The sequence below is a fragment of the Lagenorhynchus albirostris genome, chromosome 16 (genome assembly GCF_949774975.1).
Source record: "Lagenorhynchus albirostris chromosome 16, mLagAlb1.1, whole genome shotgun sequence".
NCBI classification, from domain to species: Eukaryota; Metazoa; Chordata; class Mammalia; order Artiodactyla; family Delphinidae; genus Lagenorhynchus; species Lagenorhynchus albirostris.
The window spans coordinates 22,926,522-22,948,957 of NC_083110.1; the positions used below are offsets into that span (position 1 = coordinate 22,926,522).

General features: G+C 50.3%; 1 protein-coding gene across 1 annotated transcript in view; it reads left to right on the forward strand.

The window, feature by feature from the left end:
- ADAMTS14 (ADAM metallopeptidase with thrombospondin type 1 motif 14) overlaps positions 1 to 22,436 on the forward strand; it is a 129,645-nt gene that overhangs the window by 60,135 nt on the left and 47,074 nt on the right. The window contains exons 9-10 of the mRNA XM_060126946.1: positions 3,659 to 3,815; positions 9,380 to 9,570. Of these exons, the coding sequence (XP_059982929.1) occupies positions 3,659 to 3,815; positions 9,380 to 9,570 (348 nt within the window). The remainder of the gene's footprint in view (positions 1 to 3,658; positions 3,816 to 9,379; positions 9,571 to 22,436) is intronic.

A 22,436-nucleotide genomic window follows, 5' to 3' on the forward strand; every position in this document is an offset into this window, starting at 1 on the left:
CCTCACGTCAGTGGTGGCAGGTGGACTGGCTTCCATCGAATGTTTTCGTCCAGAGGTGGGAAATGAATATCCTGCTTGCTCTGCAAGGCCAGACCAGAGGCCCAGGGACTTGCAGTCGGGACTATGAAAGAATGCTCCAAGTGGGCCCCCAGGGCAGGAGCAGGGCCCGAGCGGCCTGAGGTAATAGAGCCTAGGTCAAACAGCCACACAGAGCTGGGCTGTTGTTCTAGTGCTGTCCCTTACTTGCTGGGTGACTCTGGGCAAGTTACTTAACCATTCTGAACCTCTGTTTCCTCATCCATGAGATGAGTCTAATTTTTTTTTTTTTTTTTTTTTTTTGCGGTACGCGGGCCTCTCACTGTTGTGGCCTCTCCCGTTGCGGAGCACAGGCTCCGGACGCGCAGGCCCAGCGGCCATGGCTCACGGGCCCAGCCGATCCGCAGCATGTGGGATCTTCCCGGACCGGGGCACGAACCCGTGTCCCCTGCATCGGCAGGCGGACTCTCAACCACTGCGCCACCAGGGAAGCCCGAGATGAGTCTAATATTAGTGCCTATCTCATAGGGTTGTCGTAAAGATGAATTAAGATGTGTAAATATAAGTGGCAGGTACTGTTATTAATAGCAGTGGCAATAAGACTGTTCATAAAGGGCAGAATGTAGAGAAGTGTGTTTCAACTCAGTAAGCCATTACGAGTGTCCCCACCCAGAACAGGTTATATCTTGAGCGGGGGAGCTCCCTGTCACTGGAGGCATCCAAGCAAATGTCAGAGGTCTCCTGACTGGGGATGTTGTCAGGGTATTGAAGCCTCAGACTGGGGCAGGCATGGCCATCTTGAAAGGGAGGCGTGGGCTGGAAGGTAGTACCTTGCAGCCCAGCCCTGTGCTGTGCGCATCATTCTGGAACCTGCGTCCCTCATATGAGGCACTGAGGTCTGGCGGCCACAGGGACCCAGTGGGTGATGTGGCAGGGAATGCCAGATTCTGAAGAATCCTCCTGTGTAGTGGGTTAACCAAGTCCCAGAACGGGGGAGGCTGTGATCAAGTGACCCAGTGTCGGGGGCGGGGGGCGGTAGCTGGATGGAGTCTCCTGCCCCCTGGTCTGGAGAATTCTCCTCTGCCGGGCTGTTTGCAGAGCTGTGATGGGCAGAGAGAAACAGAGCAACTATAGCCCTCAGTGAGCCTGGGTCTGTGTGAGTTTGGCCTGGATGAAGCACAGGTTGTCTGACTTGTGCTGTGAGGGTCTCTTGCTTTGCTTGGTCCAGGGGGGCTTTGGAGGGGTGGCAACAGTGCCCTTGGGTATCAGACGGGGGTACAGAAGTTGGGATGGGATGGATGGGCGTGGGGCTTGGCAGAGAGTCTCTCTTGGCAGCCGAGCTGCAGTAGCTTTGGGGGGAATGCCCTGGGCCCTCCCATCCTGCAGCCCGATGTACCCTGGAAGACAGCTTCCTTCGGCAGGCTCTGCGGGTCCGCAGTGGCAGAGGACCTTCGACTTGGGCCTCTCACTTATGCAGGTAGGAGGCCCATCACTTATGCAGGTTTGGCTCAGTCTCTGCCCACGAGCCTGAATGCCTCCCCAGCCCCACACTGCCCTTCCTGCTTCCACACCTGTGCCTGGGTCCCCTACCTGCTGTGCCCTTTCCAGCTCACGTAGGTTTCTTTTGCTACCCTGTCGGTTTCTCCCTTCTTCCGATGCACTGATTACCCTGCCGCTGGCCGTGGAGGTTGAGCGGAGACTGCCAGTCCCAGGGTGACCATGTGACTCAGGCCGGACCAACCACAGTCTCCCTTGGGCTGTTCCAGATGAGACTATGCAAGGAAAGCCTGCTTGTCTGTGGTGTCAGAGCAGAGCTGTGCCTCTAAGAACATAGCCTTGTTCGGGAGAATGAAGCTGATGCAGAGCGGCCCATGAGGAGGGTGGAGAGGGAGCCGTGGGCACTGGGTCCCTCACTTCCAGTGCCTGCACCTGCCATGGTTTGTCCAGGGGCCAACACGCTCCCCTTTGGTCCACGGGGGTTCAAGTTGAATTTCTGCCCCTTACGACCGAGAGCCTGATGGATACCTGTCCCTCAGGTATATCCGCCAGTGCGCCAAGCCCAACAATTTGGATACCCTCTGCTCCTCTGTGGGCCCCTCCATGCAGACAATGAGCAACTCACAGCCAAAGGCTGGGCCTTATTTATCTGTTTCTCCCTGCCCTGGGCACATGGCAGGTGCAAAAGTAAAAAAAAGGGAAAGTGCTTTAAATGAAAGGACGTGTGCTTAATATAGAGTTTGACGTTGTCATTTTAGTAAGCAGACCAGAACTTTTGCAGACAATTGAGTGTCACCTGATCAAATGGTTACCTTGGGAAGCCCCAAACTTATTCGGGTAAGGCTGGCTATTTTCCCTAGAACGTTTTTTGGCCTCCTGATTGGAGCAGAAGGCCATCCTGGATTTGATCCAACATGGTGTTTGCAGTTTGATGGAGAGACATAGCAGGAAGGGACAGGAAGAAGATGGGCTGCTGTTGGGAGTTCGCTGTTGTGTGCTCAGGAAGCCTTGAAGGGGGTTCCCTAAGAAGCCAGCTCAGAACAGGCTGAGGTGGGACAGTTGGTGGAATTTTGTTGCGCACAGTAGCGGCTGCTTTACAAAGAGGCAGCTCCTACGCAAAGGGGAAGGTTTATAAAAATGGCTCCTTCCTTCCCTGCTTTGTGTTCACAGCTGCGTTCCCAGTGTCTGGCGCAGGGCTGGTATGTCGTAGGCACTCCGTAGGTATTTGTCGAATGAGTGAAGGAATTCAACAAGTATATATTTTTAAAGGATTGCCTCCTGTTTTCCAGGCACCATGATGGGTGTCTCTTACTGCTTTATAGAGCTGATGTGTGGGTGGTAGGTAGGGGACCTGTACCACGTCTCTTCACACACATCCAGTTATATGTTTCATTGGCCCCTGTGAATATTGCCTTCATTGGGACCTAATAACATGTTGGCTGGGCTTGGCCAAGGTTATATTTTTATGTTTTCATTTCCAAGGCCAACACTTGGTTTTTTTTTTTTTTTTAAGGGTCTGTTTTGATGCAGGCGAAAAATTAGAGTAAAAACAGAGCGCACACTCCTGGGGCACTGTCCTGGCTCATTTATCGTCAGCAGACATGAGCTGCCCTCCCTGGTGTGTATGCGCACATGCTTTAAATCTGAAATAACCGCGCTTGGTCCTGGAGTTGGGGTCCAGTGCCCACCTTAGGTAGGGATAATTAACCTTTACTGATAGGACTTTCCCTTCTTGTCTGTCTGTAGATACAGGCAAATCCGCAGGATAGTGGTAGCACTTTGGGGTGCTTTGGTGTGTGTACCTAGTCCCTGTGACAGTGACCTGCCATTTTAAGCACTGGAACCCTTTGTTTAAATGAAATGTTTCGTGGAACCCCGTGAGTGTACAACACAGTGGAAGTGGATCTGCTCTGCTTGCAATGGGCATGGGAGCCCTTGCTTGGCCCCCTGACACCCCCTCCCATGTCCCTGCTGGCATCCCAGGGCCCCCCAAGCCCCTAGAGGAAGAGTCTGTACTCGTTTAGTCGCACTCGTTTGCAGTCGCACACGCTCACCCGTTCTGTCGTGTGTTCACATCTCTTCTCTCTCCCCCTCTTTCCTTCTGCTCGCTGTGCCCCTGGTTCAGGCGGGCCTCATCCGCACAGACAGCACTGACTACTTCATTGAGCCCCTGGAGCGGGGGCAGCAGGAGACGGAGGCCAGCGGGAGGATGCACGTGGTGTATCGCCGGGAAGTCATCCAGCAGGCGTGGACAGAGCCTCTTGGGGACCTTCACAATGAAGGTAGGCTGTGGGCGGGGCCCCCAGCTCTACCTCCGTCCACACCTCGGGGGTGTTTTTAGGTAACTTCGGGCCTGAACTTCTCAACTCCTGGCCTCAGTCTTCTCAGCTGTGTAATGGGACTGGGCCATGTAGACCTACTGCACCAGCAGAGAAGTGCCACTGGGTTTTACGGGCTACCATAACAGGCTGGAATTGGGGGCCAGAAGGGTACTTGAGTCCCCTGAACTGTGGTCCTTGGGACTCCAGTGTCTCTGAGGGGCTCAGTGCTGCTTTGCAAGGCTGTTTCTCTGCCAAGGCAGAAGGTGGAATGGCTGCAGTTAGCTCTTCCCCCCCCCCTGAAAATCATCTCAGCCCCTGGGAACCACGGGAAGGAGGTTCTTAGGGCACTTGTAGGGAGACTGCCTGGGGTCAGACCACCAGGGTCAGCTCTGTGTCCAACAGACCATTTAAAAATCCTGCCTCCACCACTGTCTACTGTGTGACCCCAGCAAGTTACTTAACATCTCTGAGCCTCTTTTTCTAATCTGTAAAGTGGGGGCGATCGTTGTTACCTCTAAGGCTGTGTGTATTATAGTGTGTACAGAAATCCCCGCATGGAGCTTAGAACATAGTAGGTGTTTGATGAATGGTTGCTCTTATCACGGTCTTGTTATTAAGGTAACTGCTGCCATGTTAGGGTGAGAGCCCTGCGAGGGGCGTCTCTGCACCCCAGTGACCAGCACCAGAGCCTGCACCCCGGCCTGCACGCCTACTCAGGACGCGTGGTTAAGTGAATGAAGGAGTGGATGCAACCTGTGCTGGTCCTGGGGCCGTGCCGACTTCATAGTCGGACTGAGCTTTGTCTCGAAGCCCCTTTGGCCACTAAGACATGAGACCCTGGGTGGAATCTGGCCATGAGTGACCACACCCTCCTGCCTGGGCCCTGGCAGGGTTGGGCCCAGTGGGAAGGAATGCCTGGAAACCAGTTGTCCTCACATATAATGCCTCCTCTGAAGCCCCAGCTGCTGTCCCCCTGTTGCTCGCAGTGATGCTGCACTTACGTTGCGATGGTGGAGGCCTGGCGGCGGCGGGGTGGGGGGGAAGCTGAGGGACTGGGCGGAGCCTCCGGGGGGCTGGGGAGGCTTTCAGGAGCAGGTGGTGACCGTTCCCACCACCATGGCTGGGAGGAATGACAAGTCTCCCTCGGGCTCCAATTTTATCTGAGGCCAGTTCTGAATCAAAAGACCGTAAATCCTCCCTTATGGGGAGAGACCTTGGGGAAGTCCTACTCCAGGGCTGTGAGCCTGGAACCGACCACACAGTCCACCACCTCGGTCATTGGCTGGGAGGCCGAGACCACTGAGCTCAGGCCCCGAATGCTGCTTTGACCCCCTTTCATCAGGCTGCCCGGCTGAACCTCCTGTGGGCCTGTGGGTGGGGTCATGCCCTTGGCCCATGTGGGTCCTTCCTTAGAAAGACAAGGGTGATAGGGGACTTTCTTGAAAACCTGTGACTCACTCACTGTTAATTTAAGGCCAGCATTGCATCTGAGCCCAGTTTGTGAAGTGTTTCTGGGTGCGGCTGTCTCCATTTAACATCTCAGTTAAGATGAGAGGTTTGACCTTGGAGGCTGTGCCCTGGATGTTCCTATGCTCCTAATGCTGTCCTTTCCTCAGTCCTGCTCTGTAGCCGCCTTCCCACCGTCCAGGTCCCTGGGACCTGGATGCCAACAGGACATACGTGCCCGTTGCCAGAGTTCTGGCTCCTTGGCTGGGGGCCGGGGCTGCCAGACGCCAGGGCAGCTCGTCCCGTGGCCAGGCTGGGGCTTAAGGCTGCTGCTGCTTTTTTTAATCGAGAGAAAATCCATTTAAACATATACAATTCAGTTTGGGTTTTTGTTGTTGTTTTGTTTTGTTTTTTTAAACATCTTTATTGGGGTATAATTGCTTTAGAATGGTGTGTTAGTTTCTGCTTTATAACAAAGTGAATCAGTTATACATATACATATGTTCCCATATGTCTTCCCTCTTGCGTCTCCCTCCCTCCCACCCTCCCTATCCAACCCCTCCAGGCTGTCACAAAGCACAGAGCCAATATCCCTGTGCCATGCGGCTGCTTCCCACTAGCTATCTACCTTACTAAGTTTGTTAGTGTGTATATATCCATGACTCTCTCTCGCCCTGTCACAGCTCACCCTTCCTCCTCCCCATATCCTCAAGTCCGTTCTCCAGTAGGTCTGCATCTTTATTCCTGTCTTACCCCTAGGTTCTTCATGACATTTTTTTTTCTTAAATTCCACATATATGTGTTAGCATACGGTATTTGTTTTTCTCTTTCTGACTTACTTCACTCTGTATGACAGACTCTAGGTCTATCCACCTCATTACAAATAACTCAATTTCGTTTCTTTTTATGGCTGAGTAATATTCCATTGTATATATGTGCCACATCTTCTTTATCCATTCATCCGATGATGGGCACTTAGGTTGTTTCCATCTCCGGGCTATTGTAAATAGAGCTGCAATGAACATTTTGGTACATGACTCTTTTTGAATTTTGGTTTTCTCAGGGTATATGCCCAGTAGTGGGATTGCTGGGTCATATGGTAGTTCTATTTGTAGTTTTTTAAGGAACCTCCATACTGTTCTCCATAGTGGCTGAACCAATTCACATTCCCACCAGCAGTGCAAGAGTGTTCCCTTTTCTCCACACCCTCTCCAGCATTTATTGTTTCTAGATTTTTTTGATGATGGCCATTCTGACTGGTGTGAGATGATATCTCATTGTAGTTTTGATTTGTATTTCTCTAATGATTAATGATGTTGAGCATTCTTTCTTGTGTTTGTTGGCAGTCTGTATATATCTCTTCACAATTTTGTGGGACCATCACCATTATCTAATTCTAGAACACTTCCATCACTCCCATAAAAAACCTGATACCCATGAATTAGCTGTCACTCCCGTTCTCCTCTCCTCAACCCCCTGGCAACCACCAATCGATCTTCTCTCTCTAGAGATTTGTCTCTTCTGGACATCCCCTGTATGTGGAATCATACAGTCTGTGGCCTTTGTGACTGGCCTTCCTTCACTTAGCATGTAGGGTTCATCCGTGCTGGAGCATGTATCAGTACTTTACTCCTTTTTATGGCAGGGTAATAGTCCATCCTGTGGAGAGACCACATTTTGTTTATCTGTTCTTCTGTTGGTGGACATTTGGGTTGTTTCCATTTTTTGGCTATTATGATAATGCTGCTATGAACATTCTTGTACAAGGTTCTGTGTGAACATATGTTTTCAGTTCTTTTGCATGTATACCTAAGAGTGGATTGCTAGGTCCTATGACTACACTGTGTTTAACTTTCGGGGGAGCTGCCAAACTGGTTTTCAAGGCAGCTGCAGCACTTTCCATTCTCATGGGGCTTCTTGGGTGGGCTCAGTGAACGTTCCCAGTGACCTGCTGCCCTCACCTCTCCTCGCTTTGAGGATTCCCTATATCTGGCCCATAAAGGAGGGTGTGACTGGAACATCTCCAAGGTCTATAGCTGATGTCAGCAGGCCCTCCCCAATGCCCGTTACTGTTTTTGTTGAGAGAGAAACCTGGGTGCCGGTTAGGGTGTGATAATGGGGAGTGGCAGGTCTGGGTTTACATTCTGGCCTTTTGCCGTGAACTTGCTGTATGACCTGAGATGAGTCAGGCCACCTCTCTGAGCCTCCCTTTGACAGGCCTGGCAGGGAGAGCTGTGAGGGGTCAAGTTCCCTGTTTCACTTGCACTGCTGCAACCTCTGGGCACTGCTCATGTGTTGGAAGTGGCTGTTAGGATTGTACTCACTCCGTGGATAGAGCCCTTGCCCCTCCTTCTCCCCTCCTGGGGGTCTTCTCCCCTCCCAGGAATTTGTCTCTGGGCTGCTGCACTCACTGTTGGACTCAAACAGCAGGGCCACCAGGAGCTCTGGTGCAGTGTCACCTGCAGAGAGAGAGGCATTGGCCTCAGGGGCAGGGAGGGTGGACACCAGCCTGAGCCCTGCTCACCAGGCTGTGCATTGCATTGTTCAGAGGGCCGGCTGCCCATTTCTGGTTTCTCCACTAGGCCAGTGGCCATACATTTTCCCAACTCTTTTTTTTTTCCCATAAATTTATTTATTTATTTATTTTTGGCTGCGTTTGGGTCTTTGTTGCTGCACACGGGCTTTCTCTAGTTGCAGCGAGCAGTGGCTACTCTTCGTTGCGGTGCGCGGGCTTCTCATTGCGGTGGCTTCTCTTGTTGCGGAGCACGGGCTCTAGGCATGTGGGCTTCAGTAGTTGTGACACACGGGCTTAGTTTCTCTGTGGCATGTGGGATCTTCCCGGGCCAGGGCTCAAACCCATGCCCCCTGCATTGGCAGGCGGATTCTTAACCACTGCGCCACCAGGGAATCCCGGCATGTGGACTCTTAGTTGTGGCATGCAGACTCTTAGTTGTGGCATGCATGTAGGATCTAGTTCCCCAACCAGGGATTGAACCCGGGCCCCCTGTACTGGGAGCGCAGAGTCTTACCCACTGGACCACCAGGGAAGTCCCCATTTTCCCAACTCTTAAATCTAGTGCTTTCCTTCCTTTGCACGATAGCACTACTAACCAAAGGGAAAACAGAAACAGTGACATGGAGCCCTGTGGTTCCCTGTTGCCCTGGGATCTGATTTCAGTCCCTGAAGTACCCATGTGCGTGGAGGCTTAGAGGCAGAACTCGGGTGTCCGTTGATTCATTCCTGAGGGTCACCCACACTGTGGGCGGGGTCTCCTTATACTCACAATAGATGCTGCAGGCGCAGCTCCCCCTGCTCGGGGCCCTGTGTTCCCTGCACTCCAGCGGGTTGTCTCCTGCTCTCCGCCAGCCAGTTCCGATACGCACTTCTCCAGAAGCCTTCCCCAGCTCCCCAGTCCTGGTGTGGGTCTCGGTGTGGAAGCCTGCCCTAGTCAGTCCTATTATAGCCCTTGTCATACAAGTTAATCATACAAGTTTAAATCATATCATACAAGTTAATAAATGCTGGTTAAAGAAGTAAATATTTTGCTTTCATCCAAAAGGCCAAAGCTGTGATGGTGAAATTTGGAGTTGCTGGCGGTGATTGGGAGGGATTTGAGGGGCACAGGGCATGCTCCAGGGGTCCCTAAAATGCCCCGCATAGGCCACGGTAACATCACAATTTTTTTCCTTTATTAAGATGTTTACACCCAGTGCCACCTTTGATTTTTACAGCAAGTTTGTGGGGCAAGGGATCAAGGATTATCCCTCCCCATGTCACAGCGGGGGAGGGAAGCCTGGAGCAGCAGCGGGGCTTGGGCTAGGATGCACAGGGAGATGGGACCGAGTAGGAACTGGAACCCGGGCCAGTTCTCGCCTCTCTGCTCTTCATTGCCTCAGAGACTCGCCGTGTCCTCGTGCCAGGGAAAGGGCTCATGCCCACCAGTTACCTGGTGTGGCACAAACCCGCATGCTGCCTTGGCTTTCAGAGGCAGGGAAAGGGGCACGCTTGACGGGGGCAGCGTCATGGTGACAGTCCCTTATGTGGGTTTGACCTCGGTTTCTTCCCGTCCCGGTTCCAGCTTTTGGCCTGGGTGACCTTCCCAACCTGCTGGGCCTGGTGGGGGACCGGCTGGGAGAAGCAGAGCGGAAGCGGCGACACGCCAAGCCGGGCAGTTACAGCATGGAGGTGCTGCTGGCGGTGGACGACTCGGTGGTGCGCTTCCACGGGAAGGAGCACGTGCAGAACTACGTCCTCACCCTCATGAACATCGTGAGTGTCCCCGAGTCCCGGGGCTGGGGGCAGGGGCTGGGGTGGGGGCCACCGGCGCTGGTCTGATGGACAGTTTCTCCTGGGCCTGGTGCTTTCTGGGTAGACTCGGGGAAGTCACTGCCTGCTCCCTAGTCCAGCTGGACAGCGATTTCCGTGGTGAGATGGGCCTGAGCAGGCATGACGTCCATCCCAGGCCTCAGCCTGGTCTCAGCTGTGCATGCCTGTGCTGAGGTGCCTCCAGGCAAACCAGAGCCCATGGGCAGTGGCTTCTGGGCTTGGACACATTCAGAGCCTGGGTCAGGCATGGCCGGGGGCCTCACTTGCCTTAGAGTTGAAGGGACTTCCCTGAGATTCATCATCTGGAGAAAATGACCCATCCCAGGCTGGGGAGACTGGCTAGTGAGCTGTCCGTCTGCTAGGGGGGATCCCAGGCCGCCAGGGTGGGCCTTGGGTGTTCACAGAGATCAGACGGGCAGGGAAAATGAGGGTCATGGGCAGATTTTGAGACTGTGAAGCAGAGCGGCCATGCACTGTCCAAAGCAGGTGGTCACTGCTCAGCTGCCACTGGAGGCTCTCATGCTGAGATGCAGGGCTCTTGTCACAGAAAGGCCAGTTTTTTAAAGAAAAGTTAGAAATGCAGACAGTTTTGTTTTTTTAAAAAAACTTTTTATGTGGAAAATTTAAATTGAGATATCCAAGTGGAACACCCAATTTTTTAAAATGCTAAAATAAAGAAACCCACTGTGAATGCTGAACAAAACCTATTTACACACCACATTTGGCCTGTGGGCTACAGTTGGGCACCTCTGACCTAAAGGGGCAGAGACGAGGGAGGCCAGGGGAAAGGAGGGTGAAAGCGTCAGGGGTGGGCTTGCACTGTTTCTCTTCCGGCAAGAGGCCTTTGTCAGAGGCGCCTGCGGCTGTGGCTCTGGGAGGGTGGGGACCGGTCTAGGCACAGTGGGACCTATGGTGGAAACTGCTCAGGCCTCGGCCGGATGCTGGAGAGACGGGGCAGGACCTTAGGCCCTCCTTTATGAAGCCAGGTGGAGGGGTGACGTGGGGGTCAGGCCCCAGCTCAGAATACTAGGGTGCTGTGGAGTTCAGGCAGGAGGAGGCAAGCACCCCATCAACAGGAGACAACAGGGCGGGGCCTTCAGCTTGGAGTCTGCAGGAGACCCAGCTCGACGGCTCATCATAAACATTCATCCGGAACATAAGAGCTGAGAAGGAAGATATATGTACATGGTGGGACCTCTTTATTTTTTATTTTATTTAAAAAAATTTTTTTTGGAGTGTAGGTGATTTACAGTGCTGCGTTAGTTTCAGGTGTACAGCAAAGTGAATCAGTTATACGTGTACAAATATCCAGTCTTTTTTAGATTCTTTTCCCACATAGGCCATCACAGAGTATTGAGTAGAGTTCCCTGTGCTAATAAGGACCTACTGGTCCTGATTAGTTATCTATTTTATATATAATAGTGTGTGTGTGTCAATCCCATTCTCCCATTTTATCCCTCCCTCCCCCTTCCCCCCTGGTAACCATAAGTTTGTTTTCTACACCTGTGACTCAATTTCTGTTTTGTAAATAAGTTCATTTGTACCAGGTGGGGCCTCTTTAGAAAGCCAAAGTTTCCAGCCCCTGCATGGGCCTCCACTGGCCTGAAGGTTAGGGTCCTCTGACCTGAGGCCTGTAAGAAAGTTGGCTGGCTGCATTCTCGCGCAGACCAAAAGGTGACTGCAGGCGGGCCAGGGCTGCGATAGGATCAACTTACACTCAGTCTAACATGCAAGGTTCTTGGAGGCTGTGACAGACGGACGTGCAGCCAATCACAATGATCACAGTACTGCGTGGGGAGGAACATTAGTGGATTGGCCAAGAGCGTGGGCTTTGAAATCAACCAGTCTGGCTCTGCCCCTTCCTGTCTTTTGACCTTGGGGGCAAGTCAAAACCCCAAAACACCAACCCTCTCGAGTGTCCCTTTTTTGGGTGCTTCAGGTCTTACTTGCGGCATGTGGGTTCTTTCATTGTGGTGTGCGGACTTCTGTCTAGTTGTGGCACGTGGGCTCTAGAGCGCATGGGCTCTGTAGTTGCGGCACGCGGGCTCTCTAGTTGATGCGCATGGGCTTAGTTGCCCCGCGGCATGTGGGATCTTAGTTCCCCGACCAGGGGTCGAACCTGCGTCCCCTGCATTGGAAGGTGGATTCTTTACCACTGGACCACCAGGGAAGTCCCTCCCCACTTTTAAAACAGCATTACCTGGGGACTTCCCTGGTGGTCCAGTGGTTGGGACTTCACTTTCCAGCGCAGGTGGTGTGGGTTCGATCCCTGGTCGGGGAGCTAAGATCCCACATGACTCGTGGCCAAAAAATCAAAACGTAAAACAGAAGCAATATTGTAAAAAACTCAATAAAGACTTTAAAAATGGTCCACGTTAAAAACAAAAGCAAAAAACCAAAAAAACCAAATAAAACAAAAACCCCCCAGCACTACCAATACTTACTACGCAAGGGTTTGGGGAGATTAAATGAGGCGCATAGCACATAGCATGGTACCTCGCATGGCATAAGCTCCCAGTAAGTAGTTGGTGATAATAATATGGCTTTCATGAGGGAAGTGGTAACACATTTCTGGGAACTAAACAGTTGATGAGCAGAAGTGTCAACTCCATGGTCATGCCAATCCCCCTGGAAACATTTGTAGGAAAATAAAGTAGTGTGATGCTGCCTGTGCTGTCTGGGGTCCATAATCCAGCCACACGGGAGGCAAGGTGGCTCTTAGGAGGGCATGCAACCAGACCCTTGTAAGCTGTGTGACCTTAGGCAAGGGACCTGTATTCTTCGGAATGTGTAACTTGTAAGTGATGGAAAACGAATTCAAACTAGGTTAAGAAAAACAGGGCTAAAAGAAATGGGCCAGGTTGTGGAAGGGACAGGATGGAGCTGGTTGTAAGTGTAATTGGTAGTAGAGGCTTACATGGACTCTGTTTTTAGGTTCCCTTCTCTCTGTGTGACATCCTAATTCTCTTTGACCAACATCTCTACAAGACAGATTCTGGCTATTAGCATCATGAAGCTCTTCTTTTTTTTTTTAAGTTTTTTTATTAAAGTATAGTTGATTTACAATGTTGTGTTAATTTCTGCTGTACAGCAAAGTGATTCAGTTATACATATATGTACATTCTTTTTTTAAATATTCTTTTCCATTGTGATTTATCATAGGATATTGAATATAGTTGTCTGTGCTAGACAGTAGGACCTTGTTGTTTTTCCATTCTATATATAAAAGCTTACATCTGCTCACCCCAACCTCCCACTCTATCCCTCCCCCAGCCCCCTCCCCCTTGGCAACCACCAGTCTGTTCTCTATGTCCGTGATTCTGCTTCTGTTTGATAGATAGGTTCATTTGTGCCAAATTTTACATTCCACATAGAAGTGATATCATATGGTATTTGTCTTTCTCTTTCTGACTTACTTCACTTAATATGATCATCTCTAGTTGTATCCATGTTGCTGCGAATGGCATGATTTCATTCTTTTTTATGGCTGAGTAGTATTCCATTGTATATATGTACCACATCTTCTTTATCCGTTCATTGATCCATGGACATTTAGGTTGTTTCCATGTCTTGGCTGTTGTGAATAGTGCTGGTATAAACATAGGGGTACCTGTATCTTTTTGAATTAGAGTTTTGTCTGGATATATGCTCAGGAGAGGGATTGCCAGATCATATGGTAGCACTATTTTTAGTTTTCTGAGGAACCTCCATACAGTTTTCCACAGTGGCTGCACCAACTTACATTCCCACAAACAGTGTAGGAGGGTTCCCTTTTCTCCACACCCTCTCCAGCATTTATTGTTTTGTAGACTTTTAAAAAATTTTTATTTATTTTTGGCTGCGTTGGGTCTTCGTTGCTGCACTCAGGCTTTCTCTAGTCGCGGCGAGCGGGGGCTACTCTTCGTTGCGGTGCACGGGCTTCTCGTTTCCGTGGCTCCTCCTGTTGCGGAGCATGGGCTCTAGGTGCACGGGCTTCAGTAGTTGTGGCTCAAGGGCTTTAGAGCGCAGGCTCAGTAGTTGTGGCGCACAGGCCTAGCTGCTCTGCAGCATGTGGGATCTTCCCGGGCCAGAGATTGAACCCATGTCCCCTGCATTGGCAGGTAGATTCCTAACCACTGTGCCACCAGGAAAGCCCTGTAGACTTTTTAATCGTGGCCATTCTGACCAGTGTAAGGTGGTGCCTCATGGTAGTTTTGATTTACATTTCTCTAATAATTAGTGACATTGAGCATCTTTTCAGTGAAGCTGACTCTTATTGCCATAGCTCCCTGGCCAGAGACAAAAGAAGTTTCCCCTCAAGTTCCCAGGCAAAAGTTCCTGGGGCTGGGCTCTGATTGGTCTAAGTTTGGGTCACATGACCACACTTTGGACCAATCACTATATGCTGGAGAAGGAGATACAGTTTTTCAAAGGAGGAGAGGGACTGGACATAGGCATGGCCACTGGAGAAATTGTTCTGAGCTCACGAGACACCCCATTCTGTGTCTGTTATACCATTTAATCCCTGAGAGCCTCCGTTTTTCAAAATAGCGTCTGCTCTTGGGTTGAATATGTGTAAAGTATTTAGCACACACCTGGCACATAGAGAGTACTCAAGCAATGTGTTCTGCGTTCTTATAGCTCTATTGTCTTTGTGTGTGTGTATATGTGGTTCTTTGTCAAAGTCTCTGAAGGTGGGGTCCTTGAGGGTGAGAACTTTGACCTAGGCTGTTTTGAAACCCAACAGCACACAGCATAGGTGTCTAGTACAACACCTGATAGGTGATCGGTAAATGTGGAAGTGAATGGTGTCTATGGGAGAAGCAGGGAGCCAGCATGGGAAAAGGAGAAAACAGCAGATTTCTGTCTACAATGCCAGCGTTAAGAAAAGGGCAGGGGTAGAAATCAGCTCCAACTACAGGAGCCCCAGGGAGGGGAGGGGGGCCAGAAAGTCTACCCCTTGCCACCTCTTTGTTTGGTTACTAATTCTTTTATCCCTGAAGTAGCATGTGGTTTGCCACTCAAAGAGCAAAAGCTACCATGTGCAGCCATTTGAGAAAGAGAGGGAGGGGGGGAGGGTGACTCTGCCTATGAACACACCCACCTCACTGGAGCACTTGACCGCCCACCCAGACTCTATAAATTGCTAGCCCAACCTAAGACCACACAGCTGAGTCCTAATCCCATTAATGGCAGAGCCAGGCTGGCCCCTGGAGCCAGCAGGTGGAGAACAGGAGGGAGAACGGGAAGGGGGCAGGGGAGACCTTAGGAAGCGCTCGGTGCTGGGACCCTCGGTCCTGAATCCTGAAGACCCCAGGAATGTGAGCTGGGCTCTATTCACAGCCCCAGAGTTTGCTAAAAGAGAATTCTCAGAAAAAGGTAAAATCATGACTCTTCACACAGAAATAAAAGCAGGCGTTGTGTTAAAGATTTTACTCTGCTCACTGATCAGTGAGGGAACCAGACAGATGTTACAAGCCATTCAAAAGAGAACCCAAAGAACAGAGACATTTATAGATCAGGAATTTTGAAACGAAAACGTGCAAATAGAGCCAAAATTGGCTTTTTCACAGGGTGGAAGGGAAGACAGAATTTACATGTCTGTAGACAAGAGTTTTGCATTGCTATCAGTTACCTCACACTGCTCTCAGTTGCAAAGTAGCTTCTGTAGCATCAGATTCAGATAAGGCCAATAGGTGTGCTGTGGACGGTGCATAACTTTCACGGAAGTACACATTTTTATTCCCTGAATTTGTGGCCTGGACTGGGTTGCAGGTAGAGAGCCCTTTCCACGGATGGCAGGGAGTCTGGTGGTGCATCTGACTTATGGGCTGCATCCTCCCTCCTGGAGCTAGAGAAGTGGCAGATTCCCTCAGGACACAAGGGCACACCCTGGATTCTGGCTGTGTGAGAGGACTAAGCAACTACATGGTGGGACCTTCCCCCCCATACCTCCCCAAGAGCTGACCTGCCAACGCCCCTCCCTTTCTGGATTCTGGTTGGGGAGTAGGGTGTGGAGAGAAGGCCTAGAGTTAGGAGTGCTTGAGAGTGGGTAGTCTGAGGAAGACCATAGAGCTCTCTTTTCTTGGGCCACATGCTCCATTCTCTCTCGCATCTCTCAGAGAAAGCTTCCCGTCTGGGCCCCTGCATTAAGGATTGCGTTGCTCAGCTTCTCTTGGTTGGACTGAAGTGTGAGCACGGCAGCAGGTTCTGGAAGGGTAGAACAGACTTGCTGGAGCCCCACTCCCCAGCCGGCCTGAACCCCAGTCTGGTCTGTCATTCATTCATTTGTTCAGAGCCAGGTGCTACGCTGCCTCAGTGGGCGTCCCCTATGCTAGGCATTTGGCAAGATTGGGGTGGGTGTGATCTGGGCTCTTATGGTCGTAAGTGACAGAGACCCAGCTCACACTAGCTTAAGCCAAAGAAGGGATTTATGGGACAGGACAGCTCCAGGGACTCGGGCCTCAGGTCCATTAGGATGCTCTCTCCTTTCCTCCCTGCTTGTCTGCTTGGTGATATAAGCCAACAGGAGCCAGGCTTTCTCTCCATGGCAGGAAACAGGACCACTGGCAACCCCAGATTCCCACACTTCCTGCTCTTAGGACCCAAAGGCAAAGGGATCCTTTCTGCCCTCCTAGGGAGGATTAGCCTGGGTTGGGTCACATGGTCATCCTGGACTAATTGCTGTGATTGGAGCGTTGGCTTGGGCCCCCAGGTGGAATCTACTGCTGCGAATGCGGTCAGGTGGAGCAGTGTCTGTTCCTAGACACCAAGCGGTGAAGCATGCAGAGAGAAGAATAGCTTCCACAGTGGAGGGCTCAGAAAGAGTGGAAAATGTATGTACTCCCTTCCCTCAGAGCACGTAAACTGTTGTATGTCCACAAACAATTGCAAGTTGGGGACTTCCCTGGCGGTCCAGTGGTTAGGACTCCACACTTCCACTGCAGGGGGCCCAGGTTCGATCCCTGGTCCAGGAACTAAGATCCTGCATGCTGCACAGCACGGCCAAAAAAAAAATAAATTAAAAATAAAAATAAATAAATAAGACACCATAGTGAAAGCCTTCATTTATTCATTAAAAAGACATTAAAAAAACAATTGCAAATTACATAATTCTTGCAGTCATTAGAATCATTTTTGAGCGACCGCCGGGAGCCAGGCTCTTCATAAACGTGACCTCGTTTACTCAAGTCTCCCAATAACCCTGTGAGAGGTCTGAGTATCCCTGATGTCCTTACACAGAAACCGAGGCGCAGAGAGCTGGCTGTAACTTTTTGGTCTCCCAACTGGTCGGGTACGGGGCTGAGATCTGAGTGACAATCTGTCGACTTCAGAGCCACCCTCTCCCCACGGCCTCTGCAGAGGTCTGTAGCCTCAGCCAGGTGGTGTTGTCCACGGCTGGTGACCCAGATGTCAGGGAAGAAACAACTTTTCCTCTACCCTCTGAGGTTTAGTACCTGGAGACATGCAATTTAAACTGACAAAAGACAGATTAGCAAGAGAAAAAGAACGTTTGTTTACGTATGCAATGTGCTTGTCCGTGCAAGTGCTCAGTGATGAGTAACTCACAAAAGGGTGGTTAGAATTTGGGGCTTATATGCTTAACTTAATGAATGGACGAGAGGGGAGAAGAGGCTCTATGGGAAGGGCAAATAGGTTTCTTTAGGAAAGATAAGTGGGCTTTAGGAGAACAACTGGGAAATAAGAAAGTTTGTGATAATATATGTTTATGCAGGTGCAAGTGGGCTTTCTGCCTTTTTTTTTTTTTTTAATGACCATGAAATTCCCCTGGGGAGGGGATTTATAGTAGCTCATTTCCCCAGAAGTTGCTGCTTTGTCAGAGGTGGGAATTTCTGAGATGGTTTCTTTCTGCATCTGTTGAATCTCAAATGTCTTCAGCTTAAAATAATATTTATACCAACTCTACAGTTCTGAGTGGGTCCCCACACAGGCCAGGAGTGGGACCCTGGGAGTGACCCCAGGAAGTGAGTGATGATATGTGTGTGTGTCCTGGAGGGACCAGGGCCCTGTGCCAGTCCCTGAGGTCCCCGCTTAGGGTAGAAACCCACATGTTGTGGGCTCTGCGCCACTGTGTGCCCTTGGCAAGGCCCCTACGGGACACACAGCACTGAAGGCCGTGCCAGGAGGGCCTGCTTTGGAGGCCTGTTTCCATAGTCTTGTTTCTACCTTCCTTCTTACAACCTGCCAGAGAGTAGGCGAGGAGGAGAGTAAATGTCTTCTCTCAGAGGTTCTGGAGGGCTGTTTGAGGCTGGTTCCTTGCTCACTGCTGCCTCGCCCTTGTGGGTGTGGGAACAGAGGTGTACAGCTGAGACAGAGCTTCCCTCGAGGGCTTGTTCCTCTGGGGAAGAGAGGCTCACAGCACTGAGATGGGCCACGCCTAAGGAGCTGCTGCCTTGCAAACCTGCGGCTGCCCCAGGGGGAAAGTGAGGGTTTGGGGTTCGGACTTTCCCAGGTGCAGTGGACAGCTAGCCAGGGTTCCTCCTGTGGCAGTGAGTGGAGGGGCTGCCCACAACCTCTCGCTCCCAGGGGACCAGCAGCACATCCTGTCCATCGTGTGGGAACTTGTATTTGGCTGGAATGCTTGAAGCGCTAATTCCCTTAGGGATTTCATGAAACCGGTAAAAAGGGTGTCCCTTTGCTCTTCCCTCGCAGCACCTGCCTGCCTGTGACCGTTTCTGATCCCGGTTTCCGGGGCCAGGGCTGGCCTGGTGGGATCAGAGAGAGATCTGGTTCCCAGGATGGATGGTCTCATTGTGCTAACGCAGGGAGGAGGCGACAAAGCCCTTAGTGGAGCTCGGAATGATCTGATCAGGCCATCAGGCCCCAGTCACTGTAGCTCTCAGGGGCACCTTGCCTCTCACTTTACTTTTGCATTAACCTGGGCATGTGCTATAAATATTCATGCAGCTCCAGATGGTGGGCAAGGACTCCTCCTCAGCAGTCCCTCACATGCTGCTGGGCCCTGGATGGACTTGGCTTTCCAAGCTGTTCCTTGCTTTACCCATCTGTAGTGGGTCTCTTTCCTTAAGGCTTCTTCAAATCTCAGGGCAAGGGAACCATTAAAACATTTTTTTTATCGGAGTATAGTTGATTTACAATGTTGCGTTAGTTCCAGGTGTACAGCAAAGTGAATCAGTTATACATATACGTATATTCATTCTTTTTCAGACTCTTTTCCCATATAGGTTATTACAGAGTATTGAGTAGAGTTCCCGATGCTATACAGTAGGTCCTTGTTGGTTATCTATTTCATATATAGTAGTGTGTGTGTGTTAATCCCAAGCTCCTAATTTATCCCTCCCCTCCACGTTTCCCCTTTGGTAACCATAAGTTTGTTTTTGAAATCTGTGGGTTTGTTTCTATTTTATAAATAAGTTCATATACATCATTTTTTAAAACTAGATTCCACATGAGTGATATCATATGATATTTGTCTTTCTCTGTCTGACTTCACTTAGTATGATAATCTCTGGGTCCATCCATGTTACTGCAAATAGCATTTTTTCATTCTTTTTTATGGTTGAGTAATATTTCATTGTATATATGTACCACATCTTCTGTATCCATTCATCTGTCGATGGGCATTTAGGTGGCTTCCATGACCTGGCTATTGTACATAGTGCTGCAATGAACATTGGGGTGCATGTATCCTTTTGAATTATGGTTTTCTTCAGACATGCCCAGGAGTGCGATTGCTGGGTCATATGGTAGTTCTGTTTTTAGTTTTTTAAGGAACCTCCATACTGTTCTCCCTAGTAGTTGTACCACTTTATATTCCCACCAACAGTATAAGAGGGTTCCCTTTTCTCCACACCCTCCCAGCATTTATTGTTTGTAGACTTTTTGATGATAGCCATTCTGACCTATGTGAGGTGATACCTCATTGTAGTTTTGATTTGCATTTCTCTGATAATTAGTGATGTTGAGCATCTTTTCATGTGCTTTTTGGCCATCTGTATGTCTTCTTTGGAGAAATGTCTATTTACTTATTTTTTTGGCCACACTGCACGGCTTGCAAGACCTTAGTTCCCCGACCAGGGATTGAACCTGTAGCCCCTGCAGTGGAAGTTCGGAGTCCTAACCACTGAACCACCAGGGAATTCCCAAGGAATGTCTATTTGGATCTTCTGCCCATGTTTTGATTGGGTTGTTTGTTTTTTTCTGGCATAGAGCTGCATGAGCTGTTAGTGTATTTTGAAGATTAATCCCTTGTCGGTCACTTTGTTTGCAAATATTTTCTCCCATTCCGTGGGTTGTCTTTTTGTTTAGTCTATGGTTTCCTTGCTGTGCAAAAGATTTTAAGTTAAATTAGGTCCCATTTGTTTATTTTAATTTTCATTACTCTAGGAGGTGGATCAAAAAAGATATTGCTGTAAATTATGTCAAAGAGTGTTCTGCCTATGTTTTCCTCTAAGAGTTTTATAATGTCTGGCCTTACATTTAGGTCTTTGATCCATTTTGAGTTTATTTTTGTGTATGGTGTTAGAGAATGTTCTTTTTTTTTTTAAATTTAATTAATTAATTAATTTATTTTTGGCTGTGTTGGGTCCTCATTGCTGAGCGCGGGCCACCTCCACTTGTGGTGAGTGGGAGCCACTCCTTGTCATGGTGCGCGGGCGTCTCATTGTGGTGGCCTCTCCTGTTGCGGAGCATGGGCTCCAGGAGCATGGGCTTCAATAGTTGTGGCTTGTGGGCTCCAGAGCGCAGGCCCAGCAGCTGTGGTGCACGGGCTCTGCCGCTCTGCGGCATGTGGGATCCTCCTGGACCAGGGATCGAACCTGTGTCCCCTGCATTGGCAGGTGGACTCCAAACTACTGCACCACCAGGGAAACCCAGAGAATGTTCTAATTTCATTCTTTTACATGTATCTGTCCAGTTTTCCCAGCACCACTTATTGAAGAGACTGTCTTTTCTCCATTGTATATTCTTGCCTCCTTTGTCACAGATTAATTGACCTTAGGTGTGTGTGTTTATTTCTGGGTTTCCTATCCTGTTCCATTGATCTATATTTCTGTTTTTGCGCCAGTACCATACTGTTTTGATGACTGTAGCTTTGTAGTACAGTCTGATTCCTCCAGCTCCCTTTTTCTTTCTCAGGATTACTTTGGCCAAGGGAAACATTTGAAACATAAGGGGCATTTTTCAGCATTTAGTGAGTGCCTGTTGTGTACCTAGTATGACAGACAGACTCCTGTTCTAGGGGACCTTTGAGGGCAGTGCTGAAGGAGGTGGTATCCCTGTGGACTCGGGGAGAGAGGAGAGCTTTCTGGAGGAGGTTGGTCCTGAGCTAATCTTGGCGGGGAGGGGTCTGGCAAGGTGAAGAGCATACAGGCCAAGCGTGGTGGCAGCCGGGCTGCACAGCCCTGGTGTGCAAGGGAGGTGACAGAGGCCTGCAGAGAACTCTCGGTAGTATAGCTGTGGTAGGATGGTCCATCAGGCAGTAACGTGGGTTCTTGAGTGGAGAGAATGCATGAAGAACATTGCCTGATGGTGGTACCCAGGTGGATGAGGGCAGGAGAGGATGGATGCCAGAGGCCAGCTGAGGCTTTGATGGGGCAGCAGAAAGACCCAGGATGTGGGGACCCTGAGCTATCCTGTTATTCCAGTACCTACCGCATATCAGGCACAGAGCTGAGGACTTTACAGGCAGGGTCCTTGAATCCTCACTGCTGCCTTATGCAGGCAACGTTCTGCGGCTCTGAGAAGCTAAGGCTTGCTCAGAATCTACACAGCTAACAAGTGGCAGAGCTGGGATTCGAACTCATACCTGTCTGATTCTAAAGTTTGCACCTTCCTTCCACTACTGCTGTGGCAGAACTTGAAGAGGGAGAAGGAGGGTCGCCGGACTCCCAGCCCAGGAGGTGGGAAGAACGTTGCCCCTTTGCAGAAGGAGCCTCTTCCTGAGATCGTCTCCATAGCAGAGTCAGGATCCTGACGTTTCACCCTGGGGCACATTTCCTGCTCTTGGCTCCTGGCTGTGGCCAGGCCTGCTGCTGCCGGCAGGAGCCCCCTCCTTGCCTGGGGTGACGCACCGAATCTTCTCTGGGATGAAGAATCCCTTTGATGTGAGGATATGGGGATCCTCCTCAGGCCTGGAGCCAGGGCAGAGGGAGGTGAGAAGAGCAAAGAGGCCCTTTCATTGGTCCTCACCAAGCCAGCCTGCAGCCGGACGCCTCTTGGCATCCCACCTGTCTGGGTGGTGGACCCTTTGCCCACCCTGCTCCTTACCTGCCCCACTCGGCTGACACTACGAAGGTGTTGAGCACCTCTTAGATGGCCTGAGAGGAAAAGCTTGGCTCCCCTTCTAGATCCAGGAGGTTTGGCTGTCAGACCTGGACCTTGGTGGCCTCAGCCTGGGAGCGTGGCTTTCTGTTGTCACTAAACGTGTTAGATATTCATCATAACAGCTGGTTTGGAACACCATGAAAACTGCTTTCCTGCTGACAGAGTGTTGCTTTGCCAGACCTCTTCCTTTCGGGGATATGTGAGCAGGTCAGCCTCCCTGCTCACTGGAAGGATGCAGATCCCCTCCCCCCTCTCCTTTTGGTCCTTTCTCTTTTTTTGACTCTCCCCTAGAAACTTTCCACTGTCTTCATGACACTCAGAGGCCACCCCCCAAAAAGGGAAAGCAAAAATTCATTTACTTTAAGGTAGTTTTTCTTAACCGGGGGCAATTTTGCTCCCCAGGGGACACTTGGGAAGGTTTGGAGATATATCTTGGTTGTCACAGCTGGAGGGGCTGGGGTGCTTCTGGCATCTAATGGGAGGGGCTCAGGGATGCTGCCAAACACCTTCCAGGGCACAGGACG